The sequence below is a fragment of the Boleophthalmus pectinirostris genome, unplaced genomic scaffold, assembly GCF_026225935.1.
Source record: "Boleophthalmus pectinirostris isolate CB_2022bp ecotype Guang Dong unplaced genomic scaffold, ASM2622593v1 HiC_scaffold_20, whole genome shotgun sequence".
Lineage (NCBI taxonomy): Eukaryota > Metazoa > Chordata > Actinopteri > Gobiiformes > Gobiidae > Boleophthalmus > Boleophthalmus pectinirostris.
The window spans coordinates 31,660-50,809 of NW_026571153.1; the positions used below are offsets into that span (position 1 = coordinate 31,660).

The window sequence follows — 19,150 nt, forward strand, 5'->3', positions numbered from 1 at the left end:
CAAACCAATTCTTTTCTCTGGCTAAGATCTGTAACTCACACTGTATCCTCAAAGGAATAATAAAGGACCTTTAAATATCCGTGATACGGATCAAGACCTATATAAAAGAATTTGTGTTTTCAATTTGTGCTAAAACATTGAAGGAGTATCGCAAAATACAATTGAATTCTGTCAGTTGGACAAAAGTTGTTGTTTCTAAATACATTTCACCTCTCAGTCTAGCAGCTTCTTCATTTCTCAGTTTCTATTTTGGGAGTAGTCATTTACACAATCATACTTTGTTTAGTGTGGGCTTGTAGCTGCTAAAGATCCTATATTGCAAGATGGATTCTTGTGAGCTTTTAGAATGATGTTACTTCATCAAAAACGTACCTGGGGTTATCTTTTGTTTCATAATGTTTGTGTAAATGTTTGAGTAATCCTTTATTATTAGTCTGTCTAGATTTCCAAAACTCAAAATGCTCAAATGTTTCACCTTGCGATGCCATGTAGTGGTAGTTTTCAAATTAAAACCTACATACCTTTTACGTTTAGTTCAGAAATTATCCAAATGATTCTAGTGAAAGTGTATGGAGTTTAAAAACACAGTGGAGCATGTCCTGTTATATATACATAGATGAGAAAACAGCATAATATGGGCCCTTTAATAATCCAAACATACTTGCTTTTCTTTCTCTGGTGTAATATTATCTGACACATTATCATAAACCACATAAAGCAAACTCTCTCAGAGCAGCAAAAGTCATGAACATGCTTTTTATTACTGCACATCTGTAAACACATTGTTCAAAGCACTCATTATTGTCATGTTATTCAAACACGTATAATATTGAATGCTCCTACTGTATAAATATGTATGAAGGGCTGCCGGTTTATTCCCCCCGGTGGACTGGTGGTGTACTGCGACTACAGAATAATGGCTAGCTTTCGGTGGGGGATAAATCTCTTTTCCTTTCTTATGATTAGCTCCACTAGCCTGCGTCTGTGGGATGATGGATTGGAGACAGATTGATCAGATATTCATTACTTTTACGTCCTAGAGTCCTTGAAGATGTGAAATAGTGCAAAATACTCCAGGAAGGACCACACGAGACTGGGTAAGTACAGACTCCTGCTGCCCATTTGGGAATGTTATCAAGTACTGGAAACGTCAATGTCATTGTTATCATATTGAATATATAAACTTAACTTTATGTTTTAAACGACTCTACAGAGGTTTTGAGGGAGGACTATCTGCAATTTCATCATGTAAATAGAGCATTTTATCTACATCAATACTAATACGTAAACATATCACCTGTGTAATGGTTTTCATGACAGTCAACAGCATATAGTTCAAGACAGACAGAAAATTTAATATAACAAAAAGAGGAAATGTAAAAAGCTTGCATTAAATTAATTATGAGGAGTTATTTATGCAACCACACTTTGTTCATTGTGATTTCATAGCTGCTGTTAATCTTATTCGTAAAATAGGGGTGTGCAAAAATATCTAAATATTGATATATCGTACTGTTTAATTGGATGATACAGTATCGGTATCATGGGCTGCTGTATCGATATATCGTCAAGAGTATTTTTTGGTATATTTTACAAAATTTTACTATTTTGTTACAGTGCTACAGTTTTGTGGCTTGTTCAGTGGAAGGAAATTCGTTTTTATGACACATTTGACATTTTCACTGTTTTGACAATTAAAATGTTTGTGTTTCATATGAACTTTGCACAAGAAGTGGTTTAACAAAGATTTTTAGTATCACAGCTATGATTTAGCCTTTGTTTTTTTATTGAAATGTATTGTATCGTATTGAATCGAAAAGCTCACTGTATCGAGATATGTATCGTATCATGGCCTATGTATCGAAGTATGTGTCGTATCGGCAACTTTTTAATGATACCCAGCCCTGTTTGTAAACAGCAATTTTCCCACCAAACCTAAGTCGCTTTCACTTGACTGGATACAGAATATATTGCAATTTCCAAGATTTTATACAAGATTGGAATTGTTGTGTTAACCTTGAATTGTCTGACAACACTACAGTTAAGTACAGCAGTAGCTCAGTTGGAAGAGTGTTTGTGCTCTGATCTGAAGGATGGCGGTTTAAATCCTGCTCTCAACATAAACATCACTGGTACGACTGACCCACAGGTTAGCAGCGCAGTTCCAGCTCCCACAGATGAATACTGTTGTTGTGTCCTTGGGTAAGACACTTAACTTAACCTACCTCACCCCTAGTATGTGTATTATGCCTTGAAAGTGGAAAAGCACTATATAAAAATGTGACTATTAACCATTAAATGGGATAGTTCGGATTTTTTGACATAAATCTGTATGGCATCCCCATTATCAGTGTTGTGCATTCACACCGACTTACCCCCGAAAGCGTCCGGTGAGCCGAGATACTTTTGGTGCTGAGGAAAGTAGTTCGGCAAGTTGTGTGGGGACTGTATACTAAAGCGTTTTTCTTCTCAAAGCAATATGTGTTCAAAAGAGTGATACATTTGCATCACAAAACCATCGTCGCCAAAAAAGTCAGATCTCATAATCGCTTGGCGCTATTTTCTCTCTCTTCCACTGCGCGCGGCTGTCACCTGGCGGATCCATCACTTTCTTCAGTTGTTCGGCAGTGTTTACATGCGCAGACCGCCGCCACGTGAGAGAGCTAATGAGAGAGCTAGAGCCATAAGTATATGAGCTTGTATAAGATACATATGAATATATCTAAAAAATGGTGCGAACCCTTGATTATCCAGGCTGTAACAACAAAATCTGCTGATCTCCGAATTCCTTTTCTTATTTTGAAAAGGGCCTTGTTCATGTAAAAAACTTTAAGAGATGCCTATTCAAATCAAGAAAGTTATTTGTGAGTAAACACTCATGTTACAAACCAAAACGACTTAATCGACTTTTACTTTTAATGTCATGTCTTTGGATAAAAAGACATTCATAAGGTTCATATTTTCATAAGTTAATAAGTCAGTTAAAAGTAATAAATAAGTTAATTCATTGGTAATTAAATACGTTTATTTCATGTTGCCAAACTGTTAAAAAATATTTGGGTAAGGTTGTCAAAGTGAGACATCTTCACCATTAAGGATCGTTTTATTTTTCGTATAGAGTGAGCGCTCTTGTGTTACACATGATCTTTGACGTTTTTCTCCGCACAAATGGAGCAGTTTCACGGCAGAAGTCCGTATAACTTTCTTGTACACGCTGATTTTGTTTCTAACGTTTGAACCTTGGCAAATTTTCGTCTTTGTAAGTATTTGAGAGTTCACAAGCACTTGTTTGGGGCTGTGTGTGTGTTTTCTTTCTTTTCATATGAATATTGGAACTTGTTGCTAACTACTGCAGTAATACACATGTATAAGCTAGCTACTTATATTTGTACATCAAACGTGCTGTGTAGTTGGTAATGTTCATTTCTTTTTCTGTATGTTTCAGTTACTATATTAATGTATCACCACATGCAAGAGACCTCCATAAAACAAGAAAAGTACGCCTTGTGTACGGAGCTTTCTTTATTAGTTCGCTGGCTGTCTAGCTTCACCCAGTCACGTGTCGTGAGGACAGCACAGTAAAAAGACGACTACTCAGCGGGCTCAAGCAGCACAGAGCAACAATCAGCCGACATGAGTCTACGTTCAGGCAAACACTACCTGAGAGGTTACGAACAGCAGGATGCAGCAGGTGCAGAGTTTGAGCCAGACTTCAATGCAGAGCGACCAGACATTGCTGCAGCCACAGACCCTGTAGACCAACCGCCGCCAGAGGGACAGCAACCGCCGGAGAGGCAGCAACCATCACCTCCACGCAGCACCAGGTCCAGGGCTCCAAGCAGGGGGCCATCTTCAACAGCAACATCAAATTCAGCCACCAAAGCCTATGCTAAAGCTCAAGCAGCCAAAGCTCAACTCGCCTTTGTTGAAAAAGAGGCTAAAATGATGAGACAGAAGGCAGAATTAGAAGCAAGTATGCTAAAGCAAAGGGCCGATTTAGATGCCAGCCTCCACATCCTACAGTGTGAAAAAGAAGTAGCTGCAGCTGAAGCAGAAGCTGCAGCCTACGAAGAAGTAGACAGTCAAAGCGGGGAGTCAAGTGTTGAACCCCCCATTGAAGCTGAGCCCTTTAACGCAGTACAGCGCACTAGTGAGTATGTTGAACTACACAGCAACTTATTAGGGCCCATCACTCAACCAGTTGACCATGTTACAGTTGCAGCTCAGCAGGTTCTGCCGCAAGTAAAAAGTGACATTAAACATGAACCGAAAGCAAACAACACCTACTCCTTTAACCCTCTAGCTCAAACTTTCCTGCCCACCAACAACAACCAAGCCGAGTGGAATGGTGCACATGATTTTGCAAGGTATCTTATCCGCAAAGAACTAGTTAGCACCGGGTTACTACAATTTGATGATAAACCAGAAAACTATTGGGCATGGAAAGCTTCGTTTATCAGTGCAACAAAAGACTTAAATCTGTCAGCTAGAGAGGAAGTAGATCTGCTAACAAAGTGGTTAGGGCCAAAGTCATCAGAACAAGCTAAGCGGATTCGCGCAGTACACGCTCTGAATCCTACTGCAAGCGCAAAAATGATCTGGGAACGCCTTGAGGAATGTTATGGTGCCTCAGAAGCTATCGAGGACGCCCTCTTAAAGAAAATAGAAGAATTCCCCAGACTAACAAATAAAGACAGTGGCAAGCTAAGAGAACTTGGTGACATTCTGTTAGAGCTACAGTGTGCTAAGCTTGATGGCACACTCCCGGGGCTTGCGTACCTGGATACAGCACGTGGGGTAAAACAGATAGTTGAGAAACTACCCTTCAGCCTACAGGAAAGGTGGACCACTGTGGGAACACAATACAAAGAGACTCGTAAAGTGTCATTTCCCCCTTTTTCAGTTTTTGTGCAGTTTGTCCAGCAACAAGCAAAAATGAAAAATGATCCAAGCTTTGCCTTATTCACCTGCAGCAGTCAAGTGTCCACCCGCTCAGAAAAGTCCACACCATACAATCGCAAAGCCGCTGTGTCAGTACACAGAACAGACATTGCAGAGAAAAGTGGTACACAGCAAAAGAAAATAGAGGAACCAGATCGTCAGTGCCCCATTCATAAGAAGCCACACCCCCTCAAAAAATGTAAGTCATTTAGAGACAAGCCGATAGAACAGCGCCAGGCTTTTCTCAAAGAGCATCACATTTGCTACAGATGTTGTGGTTCAGTGCAGCACATGGCAAAAGATTGCAAAGCAGTAGTCAAATGTGTCGAGTGCAACAGTCCCAAGCACATATCAGCACTTCATCCAGGTCCTACTCCTGTCCCCAAAAACGACACCTCAGAGAGTGCAGACACTGAGGAGCAAGCAGAGAGCCCTCCTGCAGTCGTCTCCAAGTGCACAGAGGTATGCGGTCAGAGTGAAAGCCCACGCTCTTGTTCTAAGATCTGTTTAGTGAAAGCTTATCCAGAAGGGCAGCAAGACAAAGCTCTTAAAATGTATGCTGTAATTGACGAACAGAGCAATAGGTCCCTAGCTAGGACAGAGTTCTTTGACCTGTTTGGAATCAAAACCAATCCTGCACCGTACATTCTAAAGACTTGCTCAGGGAAAGCAGAGACTGTAGGCAAGAGAGCAATGAACTTTGTCATACAGTCCATGGATGGAAAAACAAGCATCAAACTGCCACCTCTGATTGAATGTGACTCAGTGCCAGACGACAGATCTGAAATCCCCTCGCCTGAGATCGCCCAGCATCACCCCCATCTTGCCCCCATTGCAAACAAAATCCAACCTGTCGACCATCATGCTCCAATTCTTCTCCTTCTAGGCAGAGATATCCTTAGGGTACACAAGGTACGTGAGCAGATCAATGGGCCCAATAACGCTCCTTATGCCCAAAGACTGGACTTAGGTTGGGTCGTAGTGGGGGAGGTATGCCTAGGCAAAGCTCATAACACAACAGAGGTTAACGTTTACAAAACGCACACGTTAGACAACGGACGCACAACATATTTTGAGCCATGTCCCAATGTTATAAAAGTAAAAGAGGACTGTAGTGTCAGACCTCAGCAAAACACATTGACATTCAGAAACACTGTAGGCACTGCAGACAATGCAGATAAGCTAGGTGAATCCATGTTTGACAGGACTGAGTCAGACGACAAGGTAGCACCGTCTATAGATGACAAAACTTTTCTAACACTAATGAACAGTGCAGTTAGACAGAACAAAGAGAACACTTGGGTCGCTCCTTTGCCCTTCCGCTCTCCAAGAAGGAGGCTCCCAAGCAATAGAGACCAAGCCCTAAAACGTCTCTACTCACTCAAAAAGACTTTAGAAAAGAAGCCAGAAATGAGAGATCACTACATTCAGTTCATGCAGAAAATGCTGGATAACGATCAAGCCGAACTAGCCCCGCCCCTGCCCAAAGGTAAAGAACATTGGTACCTGCCAACATTTGGTGTTTACCATCCACAAAAACCAGATCAAATTAGGGTAGTTTTCGATTCTAGTGCAGAGTGTGACGGCACATCCCTAAATCAAGTACTACTCAGTGGGCCCGACCTGAACAACTCCCTGTTAGGAGTGCTGTTGAGATTTAGAAAGGAGCCAATAGCCGTGACAGCTGATGTACAACAAATGTTTTATTGTTTTGAAGTGTGTGAAGAACATAGAGACTATCTTCGCTATCTTTGGTTTGAGGACAATGACATCACAAAGAACATAATTGAATATAGAATGAAAGTGCATGTTTTTGGTAACAGCCCGTCACCCGCCGTTGCCATTTACTGCATGCGACAGGCAGCGAAGGAGGGTGAAAAAGAACATGGCGCAGACGCAAGACAGTTTGTTGAGAGGCAGTTTTATGTTGATGACGGGCTCACATCTGTCGCCACACCAAACCAAGCAATCGACCTGTTGACTAGAACAAAGAACATGTTAGCAGAATCCAACCTACGACTCCACAAGGTGGCATCGAACTGTAGCCTTGTCATGGAAGCGTTTCCTGTGGAAGATCGTGCCAAAGATTTGAAAGACTTAGACCTAGGGATAGATACTCTTCCAGTCCAGAGGAGCCTAGGACTCTGTTGGAATTTACAGACTGACAGTTTCACTTACCTTGTATCCAATGAGACAAAACCATTCACACGCAGGGGAGCAGGGGAGTGCTGTCAACAGTCAATAGCCTATACGACCCTTTGGGTTTTGCTGCCCCCATAATCATGCAAGGCAAATCGCTACTCCGAGAACTGTCATCGGAAGAGAGAGATTGGGACGCACCCCTTCCCCCTGAAAAGGAGGAGGAGTGGGTCTCATGGAAGGACTCGTTGAAAGCCCTTGAGGATTTGCAAATCAAAAGGTGCTACACTCCAGGTTCGTTAAATGCAATGAAAAGTAATGAACTGTGCATTTTCTGTGATGCGTCTACTATAGCAATAGGAGCAGTAGCTTACTTGTGCTCTTTAGACAATCAAGATCAGTACCATGTAGGTTTTGTGATGGGGAAGTCTAAGCTTGCGCCCCGCCCTGCACACACTGTCCCACGGCTAGAACTTTGTGCAGCCGTACTTGCAGTAGAAATGTACGATTTAATCAGGGACGAATTAGACATCAAGATCGACAGTGTTAAGTTTTTCACAGACAGTCGTATTGTGTTAGGATACATACACAACTCCTCAAAAAGATTCTACATGTATGTAGCCAACCGTGTTACACGCATTAGGTTATCCACACAACCCGACCAATGGCGCTATGTGCCAACTGAGTTAAACCCAGCTGACCAGGCAACAAGAGTCATCCCAGCCACCGAGCTCCAAAACAGTAACTGGTTTACTGGCCCAAGTTTCCTGTGTTCAAACAGACTTAATGAGACAAACAAAGACAATCCATTCTCACTCGTTGAACCCGAAAATGACAAAGAAATACGTCCAGAAGTGAAAACACTCATAACAGCAGTGTCAGAGTCACAGCTAGGCTCAGAACGCTTCAAAAGATTCTCCAACTGGACAAAAGCATGTAAAGCCATAGCCAAACTTATTCATGTTGTTGCTGTGTTCAAACAAAAAACAAGTGGACAAGCAGGAATGGAAAGTTCTCAAAGAATATACAAATCTGGAAGAACTCACACAAGCTAAAAATGTTATCATCCAATCAGTACAACATGATGCATACAAAGGGACATTGAAACAATTGAAAGAAGGAAAAAAGATCAACTCGAGAAAGGACACACTCAAAAAGCTCAATCCAGTCGTGGATAAAGATGGACTATTGCGCGTCGGTGGGCGTCTCTCCTTCTCCGACCTCTCAGAAGATGAAAAGCACCCTCTGATTATCCCTTCCTCCAGCCATGTTGCCACACTGCTTGTCAGACATTTCCACGAACAGTCAGCTCATCAAGGACGACACATCACGGAAGGAGCTGTCCGTGGTGCTGGCTTTTGGATCATTGGAGGTAAGCGGCTTGTGTCTTCTGTAATACATAACTGTGTCACCTGCCGCAAATTGCGAGGCAAAATGCAGGCCCAGAAAATGGCAGACTTGCCTGCAGATCGAGTAACGCCAGAACCGCCCTTCACCACTGTAGGTTTGGATGTGTTCGGGCCGTGGACTATAGTTACACGCCGCACCAGAGGCGGTAGTGCCTTAAGCAAACGGTGGGCAGTTATCTTCTCATGCATGACCACCAGAGCCGTGCACATTGAACTGATTGAAACTATGTCTACGGACAGCTTTATAAATGCGCTAAGGAGATTCTTCGCTATTCGTGGCCCAGCCAAGCTCTTGCGCTCAGACCGAGGGACTAATTTTGTAGGAGCTTGTAAGGAACTGGGTTTAGACACAGACAAGTCAGTAGTGGGAAAGTACCTTCAAGAGAAGGGGTGCTCATGGACATTCAATCCTCCACATGCGTCTCATATGGGAGGGTCCTGGGAACGTCTCATAGGTGTAGCTAGACGTATCTTAGAAGCAATGTTGTTAAAAAAATGTTCAAATATGTCTTACACATGAGGTTTTGAGCACCTTTATGGCTGAGGTAATGGCTATTATCAATGCAAGGCCTCTCGTCCCAATATCTACCGACCCGGACTGCCCAACTATCCTTACGCCCGCGATGTTACTAACACAGAAATCAAGCACAGTGTCTGCTCCATCTGGGAACTTCTCCTCCGGACAGTTGTATGGAAAACAATGGAAGCAGGTACAACAGCTTGCAGACACATTTTGGAAAAGGTGGAAAGGAGAATATTTGTCTACCTTGCAGAAACGCACAAAATGGACTGAAAACCAACCAAATGTCAAAGAAGGAGATGTAGTTCTGTTGAAAGACGCTCAAGCACACAGGAATGAATGGCCCATGGGACTGATAGTAAAGACTTTACCCAGCAGGGACAAAAAGATCCGCAAAGTGGAAGTGCGGATTGTTAAAGAAGGGACTCCAAAAGTGTTTCTAAGACCTGTCTCAGAGATTATTGTTTTGGTTTCAGAGACTGAGTGAATATCCCTGTGACACTCGTAATGTTTTCATGTGTTGTGGTATTTGTAGTGCTATAATGTGATTATATCAAGCGGGGAGTGTCATGTCTTTGGGATAAAAGACATCATTTCATAAGGTTCATATTTCATAAGTTAATAAGTCAGTTAAAAGTAATAAATAAATAAGTTAATTCATTGGTAATTAAATACGTTTATTTCATGTTACCAAACTGTTAAAAATATTTGGGTAAGGTTGTCAGAGTGGGACATCTTCACCATTAAGGATCGTTTTGTTTTTCGTGCAGAGTGAGCGCTCTTATGTTACATATGATCTTTGACGTTTTTCTCCGCACAAATGGAGCAGTTTCACGGCAGAAGTCCGTATAACTTTCTTGTACACGCTGATTTTGTTTCTAACGTTTGAACCTTGGCAAATTTTCGTCTTTGTAAGTATTTGAGAGTTCACAAGCACTTGTTTGGGGCTGTGTGTGTGTTTTCTTTCTTTTCATATGAATATTGGAACTTGTTGCTAACTACTGCAGTAATACACATGTATAAGCTAGCTACTTATATTTGTACATCAAACGTGCTGTGTAGTTGGTAATGTTCATTTCTTTTTCTGTATGTTTCAGTTACTATATTAATGTATCACCACATGCAAGAGACCTCCATAAAACAAGAAAAGTACGCCTTGTGTACGGAGCTTTCTTTATTAGTTCGCTGGCTGTCTAGCGTCACCCAGTCACGTGTCGTGAGGACAGCACACAGGCTCTGGCATATACACAGAGGCACATGGCATCTTTCAACAATAGAGACAAGCCAATTAAAATCTGCTGATTGCTATGGTGAAATTTCACTATGAAGAGGCAGGGCTTTTTGATTTTGAACAGGTCAAGTCAAATATGTCTGTTTCCATTATTAAGTCATTTTAGATTAACATAAATACTTGTCCACTTTATGCACATGATTCTTGTTTGTGCTTCAGAGAGAATGTGACTGAGTCCCAGAGGAGCCACATGGAGGTGCAGGAAGGAGACGCTCAGTTACTCCGAGACGAACTCAAGAAGAAAGAGGCGGAGTTTGAGGAGAGAGAGAAAGCTTACGTTTTCAAACCCAACGTGGGCGAGGAGGAGGAGACGGAGGAGTTCAGTGAGAGCCTCCATCTTGAGCCCGGGGAGAATGTTCTGGAGCTTCAGATCTCCAATGTGTCCCTGTCTCCCTCTGCTCTCCAATCTCTATCGGACCCAGAGCCCTACACCTTCTGGGCCTACACCCTCCACCTATGTGACCTCCACTCCACCACTTTCGTGAGTGGCCGTTGCCCACGCTACAGCTTCACCTCTCGGTACGTGGTGCGGATGGACCAGGCATTTTTGGACTGTATGATCCAGAGCACGGTGACTGTGAAGATGTACCAGGTTCCTGGGCTGGACCAGACGACCAGACGTCTGGCTTCGGGACAGATCCGTCTGCAGCCTTTGACGGAGCAGGAGGGGAAAATACATGGGACCATTCCTCTCATTGGTGAGTTTAAGGCTGCAACCATTTTTTTAGTATTTGTTGACTGGACACTGTGCTACACTCCATTATTATATTTTACATTGAGACTTTTTGAATACACCAAATAATGACTGAAGTGTTCAGTGACTGATGTCTTTTTAAGTAGAAAGTATTTAAAGGTCCTATATTGACTTTTGTGAATTTTTAAGTCACTGTTAGAATTTTGTTACGTCCTCAAAAACATACTCTGGAGTTGTGTTTTGTTTCATTCACACTGTTTAACACACAACCTCCCCTGCATATATTCTCAAGCTGAGTTTGTCTCTCAAACAAAAAACACTCTGTTCCACAGTTCAATGTCATGTGGTCAACACAGGAAGCGCTCCACTGTGTTTTTACACACCTCCATACACCTTTACTCCAGAACTCACTCTTTCATGGATTTCAGACCCTGGAATTTCCATTATTATGTTACTGACGACAAAGAGGTAAAAAAAAGTAGCCTATAACTTGAAAACTTACTAGCTGTAATAAAGAATTACTCATGGGTGAAGGATATTGACAAAAATTTACAACTCTTGCTTATGTTTTTGAGGCTGAATTAATTCAACATACAGTGTATTACATGATTGCTTTAGGGATAACCTTGCACAGTAAGATGGATTCTCATGACATTTGTGAATTCATAAACTCAAGAATCTCAGTACCTGTTTCTCCAACAGGTGGAGGGCAACAGTCACAGAGCAGCATTCAGGTTTGTGCAGAAGCGCAAAATACTTGAGCCTTGTATTTTAGCATCACTACGGGCAATTTTGTTTGTGAGAAATGTGAGGAAGGAAAGAGCTTTGTGCACCCATTATGGACAGGGAAGATTGTTGTGCTTTTCTCTCAATACTGGACTTGTACTGCTGTTGTAAAAGCTTCAACAAATCAGATTCAGTTAGTCCTCATGAAGAAGCTCCAGATAAATGAATCAATAAAAAATACATTTATAAATAAAAACGTGAATAAATAATTGTTTAATACTGCTGATTTCCTCACTTCATGTTTTTCAGGAGTCTGTTGAGCTGAAAAGCCCATCCGGACTCCCTGCGGGGCACATCCAGCTCTCTCTGAAGTGGAAGCTCTCGTACATGCCTCCTCTAGGGTCAAAGGTTACAGTGGAGGAGCCCAAATTCACCTCTCAACCCAGAGTGACCGAGGAGGAAATCCAAGCTGAAACCAGCAGCCAAATCACCAGAACTGCCAGAGCCAGTGCTAACCAGTGCTAAAGAGAACCACCACCTTTGCAGTGTAGAACTAGGTCCATCCAAGTACGCGGAGTCAAGCTCCTCCAGTAAACTCTTAAATAGGCGGTGCTGGAGCGCTTTTGCCCGAACAGAGTTTACAACTTTAACCACTAGCGACATTACATGTGAAAAGTCCACGGCTTTCCCAGTCAGGGCCTGCTGATGGATCACACAGTGATAGTTCACAAAGTCCGGGAAATCGGGATCATTGCGGCACAGTGCGATAAAACCACTGTGCACGCCGCACATCGCGGGAGCCCCATCAGTTGTAATTGGCACAAGTTTATGAATGGGGATGTTGTTGTCAGACACGTACTGTTTAAACTCCGCGTAAATGTCCTTTCCTCTCGTCCTCTCTTTTAAATGGAGCAAGGTAAGGAAGTCTTCTCTTGTTAATGTATCGGAAAAAGACATTCTCACAAAAACAAGCTGCGCGGTGTCCACAATATCCACAGATTCGTCCAATTGAAATGAAAAATATTCACAAAGTGACAAGTCTTTTAGCACTTGTTGGTTCACGTCTTGTGACAGTGACTCTATCCTCCTTGTCACCGTTGTGGCCCCGAGTGGTACAGAGCGCAATGCGCTCCGAATGTCATCTTTGTTTTTAAACTCACCAAAAAGAGTCTCTGCTGTGATGAGCATGGCTTATTTAAACAGTGCGCCGTCCGTGAATGGTTTCTTATGTTGAGCCAAAAGGTGACTTACACGAAACGATGCTTCTGTAACAGCCATGTTCTGAGCGGAAGGTTTTGTGAAACAAAGCTGCTGGGCTTTTAATGTCTGTTTCAGCTCGGCAACTTTTTTCTGTCGGATGGCGCTCTTTGGTGGACAGCTATCCTTAAACTTTTGGTGGTTAGTCTCGTGATGCCGCTGTAGGTTTCCTTTTTTCAAAAACGCTTGTGTTTGGAGACACAGCATGCAGACACACTTGTCCTTTACGATAGTAAAAATTAAATCTTCCTCCCATTCTGGATGAAAGTGGTAGGTTTTGGGCTTTTTTTGCTGATGATCTGCCATAGTTGCGAAGTTTACGCTTTGCTAGCGGAGTTCGTTTTCATTCATTCTTCTTCGTTGTTTCTGTATAATACCGACAGCGCCACATGCTAAATAGTAACATACATGCGGTGGTCAATCCTTGAACTGCAGCTTGTCTGCGTATCCCGCAAATTCAAGTTCGTCACTTTGTAGTCATAATTGTTGAATTTAGGCTGGAGATCTACCCGTGATACGGCAAAGATCGACGGGTTGGTGACCACTGGTCTAAATAAAGAGTGTCTTTTCAAAACTATCAAAATTGAGTTCAAAATTGTTAATGCTGTGACAACGAAAAGAATACATATTATGCTTTTGTTTGCGTTCTTTGTATTAAACTCTAAAACATGTAGATCATTATTTTACATGTGTTCATAAAAAACTTTTACTCACTCTCCCTTCTCTGTTGTCCCTGCCCATCCCTGAGGTGCTGCCCCCTGCTGGTGACGAGGAGGAGGAATCGTCTCATTTCTCTGAAGGACAGATCCTGGCCTCCAGCTCTCAGTCCGACGACTCAGACCAGATCTCAGACCACATGGAGGGTACAGTCAAAACATGCATATAGACACAGAGCAGAATTATCCCAGAAAGTATTCTAAATGTACAATATTGTTAATAATATGAACTGCAATAAATAAGTGAAATGAAGAAAGAAACACTTAGAAGTAGTTTGTATCTGTAATGAGTCATTGTCATAATTCAACCCTCTACAGCTCAAATCTAATGGTAGTACAGAAAAATACTCACCCCAGTACAAAGAAAAAGCACGATAAATATTGGCCCCAAAAATGATTCTTGCATCTGTTATGTATAATAAAAAGACTGTTTTTATCTAGGGTATATCTATATTTATATATAATTGCAATCACTTTGGATAATTTATTTCTAATTGTATTTATGTGTGATTTCCAGTTTAAATTATGATCTATAGTTACTCCTAAAAATTTATTTTCAAAGACTCTTTGTAGTGGTGTATTATTGAGCATAATTTGTACATGATTTTGTACTTTTCGCTTTGCAAATATCATAAATTGAGTTTTTTCTATGTTTAGTGATAATTTATTAATATCAAACCAGACTTTTATTTTTCTGCAGCTCCCTCTCCACCATTTGATAAAGTTGCCTTTGGTCTTCCCCTGAGCAGTAGAGGGTGGTATCATCTGTTCAATAGTTAAATTCCACTTACACAGAACAGAGCAGCTGAACTCTGCATCACTTCATGTTCTGTCATGGAGCAGTTCACACGGTCATGTCTGACAGGAGAACAGAGAATGAGCTGTAAACTTGCTCAGTTTTGAACAAAGTTACTCTCTCTGTGTGCCTTTACAATGAGCTGACTCTGGCTACAGATCGTGTCTGTATGATACACAGCTAGATCCATTTGGAATCATCTGTCTCTGTACTTAATACAAATTCAAAAGGAGGATATTTTTAAAACTAAATTAAAGCAAATTATACTTAATAAAGAAATTGTAATTAAATGTTCAAATATATCGGGTGACAGACTTGTGACACACTTTTTTTTTATCTGTATGTGTAAACTGAATGTGGTAATATTGTTTATATGTACAATAAACTTCATAAATACTATACTACGACTAATATTTACTAACAGAAAGTTTGTATGTGAAATGTGAAAAGTATATGTTTTTGTAATGGACTCCAGGAAGAATCATTATTGTTGTGGTAATAACTAATGGGGATCCAAAATAAATAAAAAAATAATAATAAATAAAACATGAAGTGCAGATTCAGACTGTGAGTTGCAGTGAGAATGGTGGCTGGGGTGAGTTATAATACAAATAATAGTTCTTGCTTGTTGTGGTTAGTAGTTCTACCAAAACCAGTGCACTTGAGTGTTTGAAATATAACATATGAAAGAGTCCAGTGCAGAATGAAACGCTGAACTGCAGCTACAACTGAAAAACAGCAAAACCACAAAGTGTGTCTCCAAACAGTCACTTACACTTTGAGCAGGATTTTCTTGAGAATATATCTTTGTACCTAAAGTAGAAATAAATCCATTACCCACCATTTTATTGTTCGCTTACAATCATATCACCCTGAACACGGCCGAGCTCGTCTCACCTCATGACTCTGAGCAGGGTCGGGCCTGGTTAGTACTTGGATGGGAGATCACATTTGAATACCAGGTGCTGTAAACTTTTCATTTTGCAAAGGACTGTTTAACATGTTTCATTTTACTCCTTAAAAGCTGTTAAACATTCAGGTATTCTGGTTTTGATTTAGATAGTTAGTTAGACAAAAAAGGATGACAATACTAACCACAACAGCAATAACTGTTATTGTTATTATTACCACCCCGACCAGCATTATCACTGCACTGACAGGTCAAAAATAAGAGAACAAAAAAGAAGCTGCTGTTCGTGTCTGTACATATAAAGCCTAATAGGCATTCCATATTTTTCCCATTTATGCAGATTGGGCCTTAGTTTCAAATGAGTTATAGTAGCTAAATAGAAACTGCAGCAGTAGCAGCAAAAAAGTGAATTCATTATTTTTACTTTCTTTTATTTATTTACTTTGAATCTTATCCTGACATTTTGTTCTATTATATGTGATGGAGTTTAATTATTGACAAAAACCCAACAAAGAGAACTCATGTAGAAAAGAGAAGGACAGCTCCCTCTTCTGGTCACATTGTAGTAGTGCAGTAGTAAGTCACAGTAACAGTCCTTTTCACAAAACAACATGACAATGACAAGGCCAGTGTATCTTTTCACTCGTGTTTATCCACCTTATTCGGGTATATAGCTGCTGTGGGCACTGCCATTATCATTCCAGTTGTATTATTTCATATCGATCCTGACAACAAATAAGGACTAAAGAGGTGTTTTAAAGTCCTTCAGAGAATTGGTGCAGTGTTTGTTGATCACATGAAAACTGAACATTTTACACAAATTAAGTGACTTTATGTCTTTTTATATCATCATCATATACATTTAGGACTATGAATATATGAACAGATCTTTATTTAGATTTAGACACAAGTACAGTCAGGTAAAGGGTTTTGCTTATTCCAATAAGCAAAACTCTTTACCTGACTGTACTTGTGTTACTGTGACTAGCTTATTACTACACTACTCCACTACTCCAATGTGACCAGAAGAGGGAGCTGTCCTGTTACTTTTCTACATATAAAACTCCCTGTTAGGCACAGCTCTTGTGTTTAAGGTACTGGGTTCATGAGTTCTGTTTGTTTTATATATAATATAATAATAAAAACAAGAAAAGAGTAAAAGTGGGGCCGTCCTCACGTGGGCCCACCACCCGCGGGAGGAGCCATATGGGGCCGGTGCAGAGAGATCTGGGCGGCAGTCGAAAGCGGGGCCTCGACGACCGGATCTCCGGACATGGAGACTAGCTCTGGGGACATGGAATGTCACCTCGCTGGGGGGAAGGAGCCTGAGCTTGTGCGGGAGTTGAGCATTACTGACTAGATATAGTCGGCCTCACCTCCACGCACAGTTTGGGCTCTGGAACCCAACTCCTTGAGAGGGGCTGGACTCTCCATTTCTCTGTCTCTACTGGGGGACTTCAACACCCACGTGGGCAACGACAGTGACACTTGGAGAGGGGTGATTGGGAGGAACGGCCTCCCTGATCTGAACCCGAGCGGTGTTTTGTTATTGGACTTCTGTTTTAGTCACAGTTTGTCCATAACAAACACCATGTTCGAGCACAAGGGTGTCCATAAGTGCACGTGGCAACCAGGACACCCTAGGCCGGAGGTCGATGATCGACTTTGTAGTCGTGTCATGTGACCTCCGGCCGCGTGTCTTGGACACTCGGGTGAAGAGAGGGGCTGAGCTGTCAACTGATCACCACCTGGGTGTGAGTTGGGTTCGCTGGCGGAGGAGGAAGCCGGAAAGACCTGGCAGGCGCAAGCGTGTAGTGAGGGTCTGTTGGGAACGTCTGGCGGAGCCCTCTGTCAGAGGGACTTTCAACTCGCACCTCCGGGAGGACTTCTCCCGGATTTCCGGGGGAGGCTGGAGATATGGAGTCCGAGTGGGCTCTGTTCTCGGCCTCTATTGTCGATGCGGCTGCTCGGAGCTGTGGGGGTAAGGTCTGTGGTGCCTGTCGCGGCGGCAATCCCCGAACCCGGTGGTGGACACCAGAAGTAAAGGATGCCGTCAAGCTGAAGGAGGAGTCCTATCGGGCCTTGCTGGCACGGGGGACTCCTGAAGCAGCTGACGGGTACCGGCGGGCCAAGCGTGCTGCAGCCCGTGCGATTGCGGAGGCAAAAACTCGGAGCTGGGAGGAGTTCGGGGAGGCCATGGAGAAGGACTATCGGACGGCCTCAAAGAGATTCTGGCAAACCGTCCGGCGCCTCAGGAGGGGAAGCAGTTCTTCGCCAACACTGTTTACAGTGCGAGGGGAGAGCTGCTGACCTCGACTGGGGACGTTGTTCGGCGGTGGAAGGAATACTTTGAGGATCTCCTCATCCCACCGTCACGTCTTCCGAGGAGGAGGCCGAGGCTGGGGACTCGGAGGCGGACTCATCCATCACCCTGGCTGAAGTCACTGATGTGGTTGGCAAGCTCCTTGGTGGCAAGGCTCCGGGGTTGGATGAGATCCGTCCTGAGTACCTTAAGTCTCTGGATGTTGTGGGGCTGTCTTGGCTGTCACGCCTCTTCAACATCGCGTGGCGGTCGGGGGACAGTACCTCTGGACTGGCAAACCAGGGTGGTGGTCCCTCTGTATAAGAAGGGGACCGGAGGGTGTGCTCCAACTATAGGGGGATCCACACCCTCAGCCTTCCCGGTAAGGTCTATGCCAGGGTACTGGAGAGGAGAATCCGGCCGATAGTCGAACCTCAGATCCAGGAAGAGCAGTGTGGTTTTCGTCCTGGCCGTGGAACACTGGACCAGCTCTACACTCTCCATCGGGTGCTCGAGGGTTCATGGGAGTTTGCCCAACCAGTCCACATGTGCTTTGGTGGACTTGGAGAAGGCATTCGACCGTGTCCCTCGTGGTGTCCTGTGGGGGTGCTCTGGGAGTATGGGGTTCGGGGCCCTTTGCTAAGGGCTGTCCGGTCCCTGTATGACTGGAGCAGGAGCTGTGTTCGCATTGCCGGCAGTAAGTCAGACCTGTTCCCGGTGCATGTTGGACTCCGCCAGGGCTGCCCTTTGTCACCGGTTCTGTTCATTGTGTTTATGGACAGAATTTCTAGGCGCAGTCAGGGGCCGAGGGGGTCCGGTTTGGGGACCACAGGATCTCATCTCTGCTGTTTGCGGACGATGTTGTTCTGTTGGCTTCATCGAGCCAGGACCTGCAGTGTGCACTGGGGCGGTTTGCAGCCGAGTGTGAAGCGGCTGGGATGAAGATCAGCTCTTCCAAGTCTGAGGCCATGGTTCTCGACCAGAAAAAGGTGGCTTGCCCTCTCCGGGTGGGTGGGGAGTCTTTACCTCAAGTGGAGGAGTTCGAGTATCTCGGGGGTCTTGTTCACGAGTGAGGGGAGGACGGAACGGGAGATTGACAGGCGGATCGGTGCAGCTTCGGCAGTGATGCGGTCGCTGTATCGGACCGTTGTGGTGAAGAGGGAGCTGAGCCGAAAGGCGAAGCTCTCGATTTACCGGTCAGTCTTCGTTCCTACTCTCACCTATGGTCATGAGCTCTGGGTAATGACCGAAAGGACGAGATCACGGATACAAGCGCTTGAAATGGGTTTCCTCCGCAGGGTGGCTGGGCGCTCCCTTAGAGATAGGGTGAGGAGCTCAGTCACACGGGGAGGAGCTCGGAGTAGAGCCGCTGCTCCTCCACATCGAGAGGAGCCAGTTGAGGTGGCTCGGGCATCTGTTCCGGATGCCTCTGGGCGCCTCCCTCGGGAG

The 19,150-nt window shown here is 43.4% G+C and overlaps 3 protein-coding genes across 3 annotated transcripts in view; 2 read left to right on the forward strand and 1 right to left on the reverse strand.

Annotated features, from left to right (window-relative positions):
* LOC110170842 (uncharacterized) overlaps nt 1–488 on the reverse strand; it is a 7,537-nt gene extending 7,049 nt beyond the window's left edge. The window contains exon 1 of the mRNA XM_055156763.1: nt 476–488. Coding sequence (XP_055012738.1) covers nt 476–488 — 13 coding nt within the window. The remainder of the gene's footprint in view (nt 1–475) is intronic.
* Nucleotides 489–3,151: 2,663 nt separating this feature from the next.
* On the forward strand, nt 3,152–7,221 carry LOC129409873 (uncharacterized). Its single transcript, XM_055156764.1, has 2 exons — nt 3,152–3,259; nt 3,446–7,221. Exon 2 carries the CDS (start codon nt 3,634–3,636, stop codon nt 7,219–7,221), a length of 3,588 nt encoding a protein of 1,195 aa, XP_055012739.1. The 5' UTR covers nt 3,152–3,259; nt 3,446–3,633.
* Nucleotides 7,222–9,540: 2,319 nt separating this feature from the next.
* LOC129409874 (protein fantom-like) lies at nt 9,541–13,863 on the forward strand. Its single transcript, XM_055156766.1, has 5 exons — nt 9,541–9,920; nt 10,107–10,998; nt 11,697–11,728; nt 12,030–12,224; nt 13,726–13,863. The coding sequence occupies exons 2-5, from the start codon at nt 10,491–10,493 to the stop codon at nt 13,861–13,863; spliced, it is 873 nt and encodes a 290-aa protein (XP_055012741.1). The 5' UTR covers nt 9,541–9,920; nt 10,107–10,490.
* The last annotated feature ends 5,287 nt before the right edge of the window (nt 13,864–19,150 follow it).

What these genes read in the sequence shown, in the direction of transcription:
- LOC129409874 (XM_055156766.1), top strand. Translation starts at nt 10,491, where the DNA reads ATGGAGGTGCAGGAAGGAGACGCTCAGTTACTCCGAGACGAACTCAAG. An exon ending in AGTCACAGAGCAGCATTCAG is followed by an intron (nt 11,729 to 12,029) that starts GTTTGTGCAGAA and finishes CATGTTTTTCAG; the next exon opens with GAGTCTGTTGAGCTGAAAAG. An exon ending in AAATCACCAGAACTGCCAGA is followed by an intron (nt 12,225 to 13,725) that starts GCCAGTGCTAAC and finishes CCCATCCCTGAG; the next exon opens with GTGCTGCCCCCTGCTGGTGA.
- LOC129409873 (XM_055156764.1), top strand. Translation starts at nt 3,634, where the DNA reads ATGAGTCTACGTTCAGGCAAACACTACCTGAGAGGTTACGAACAGCAG.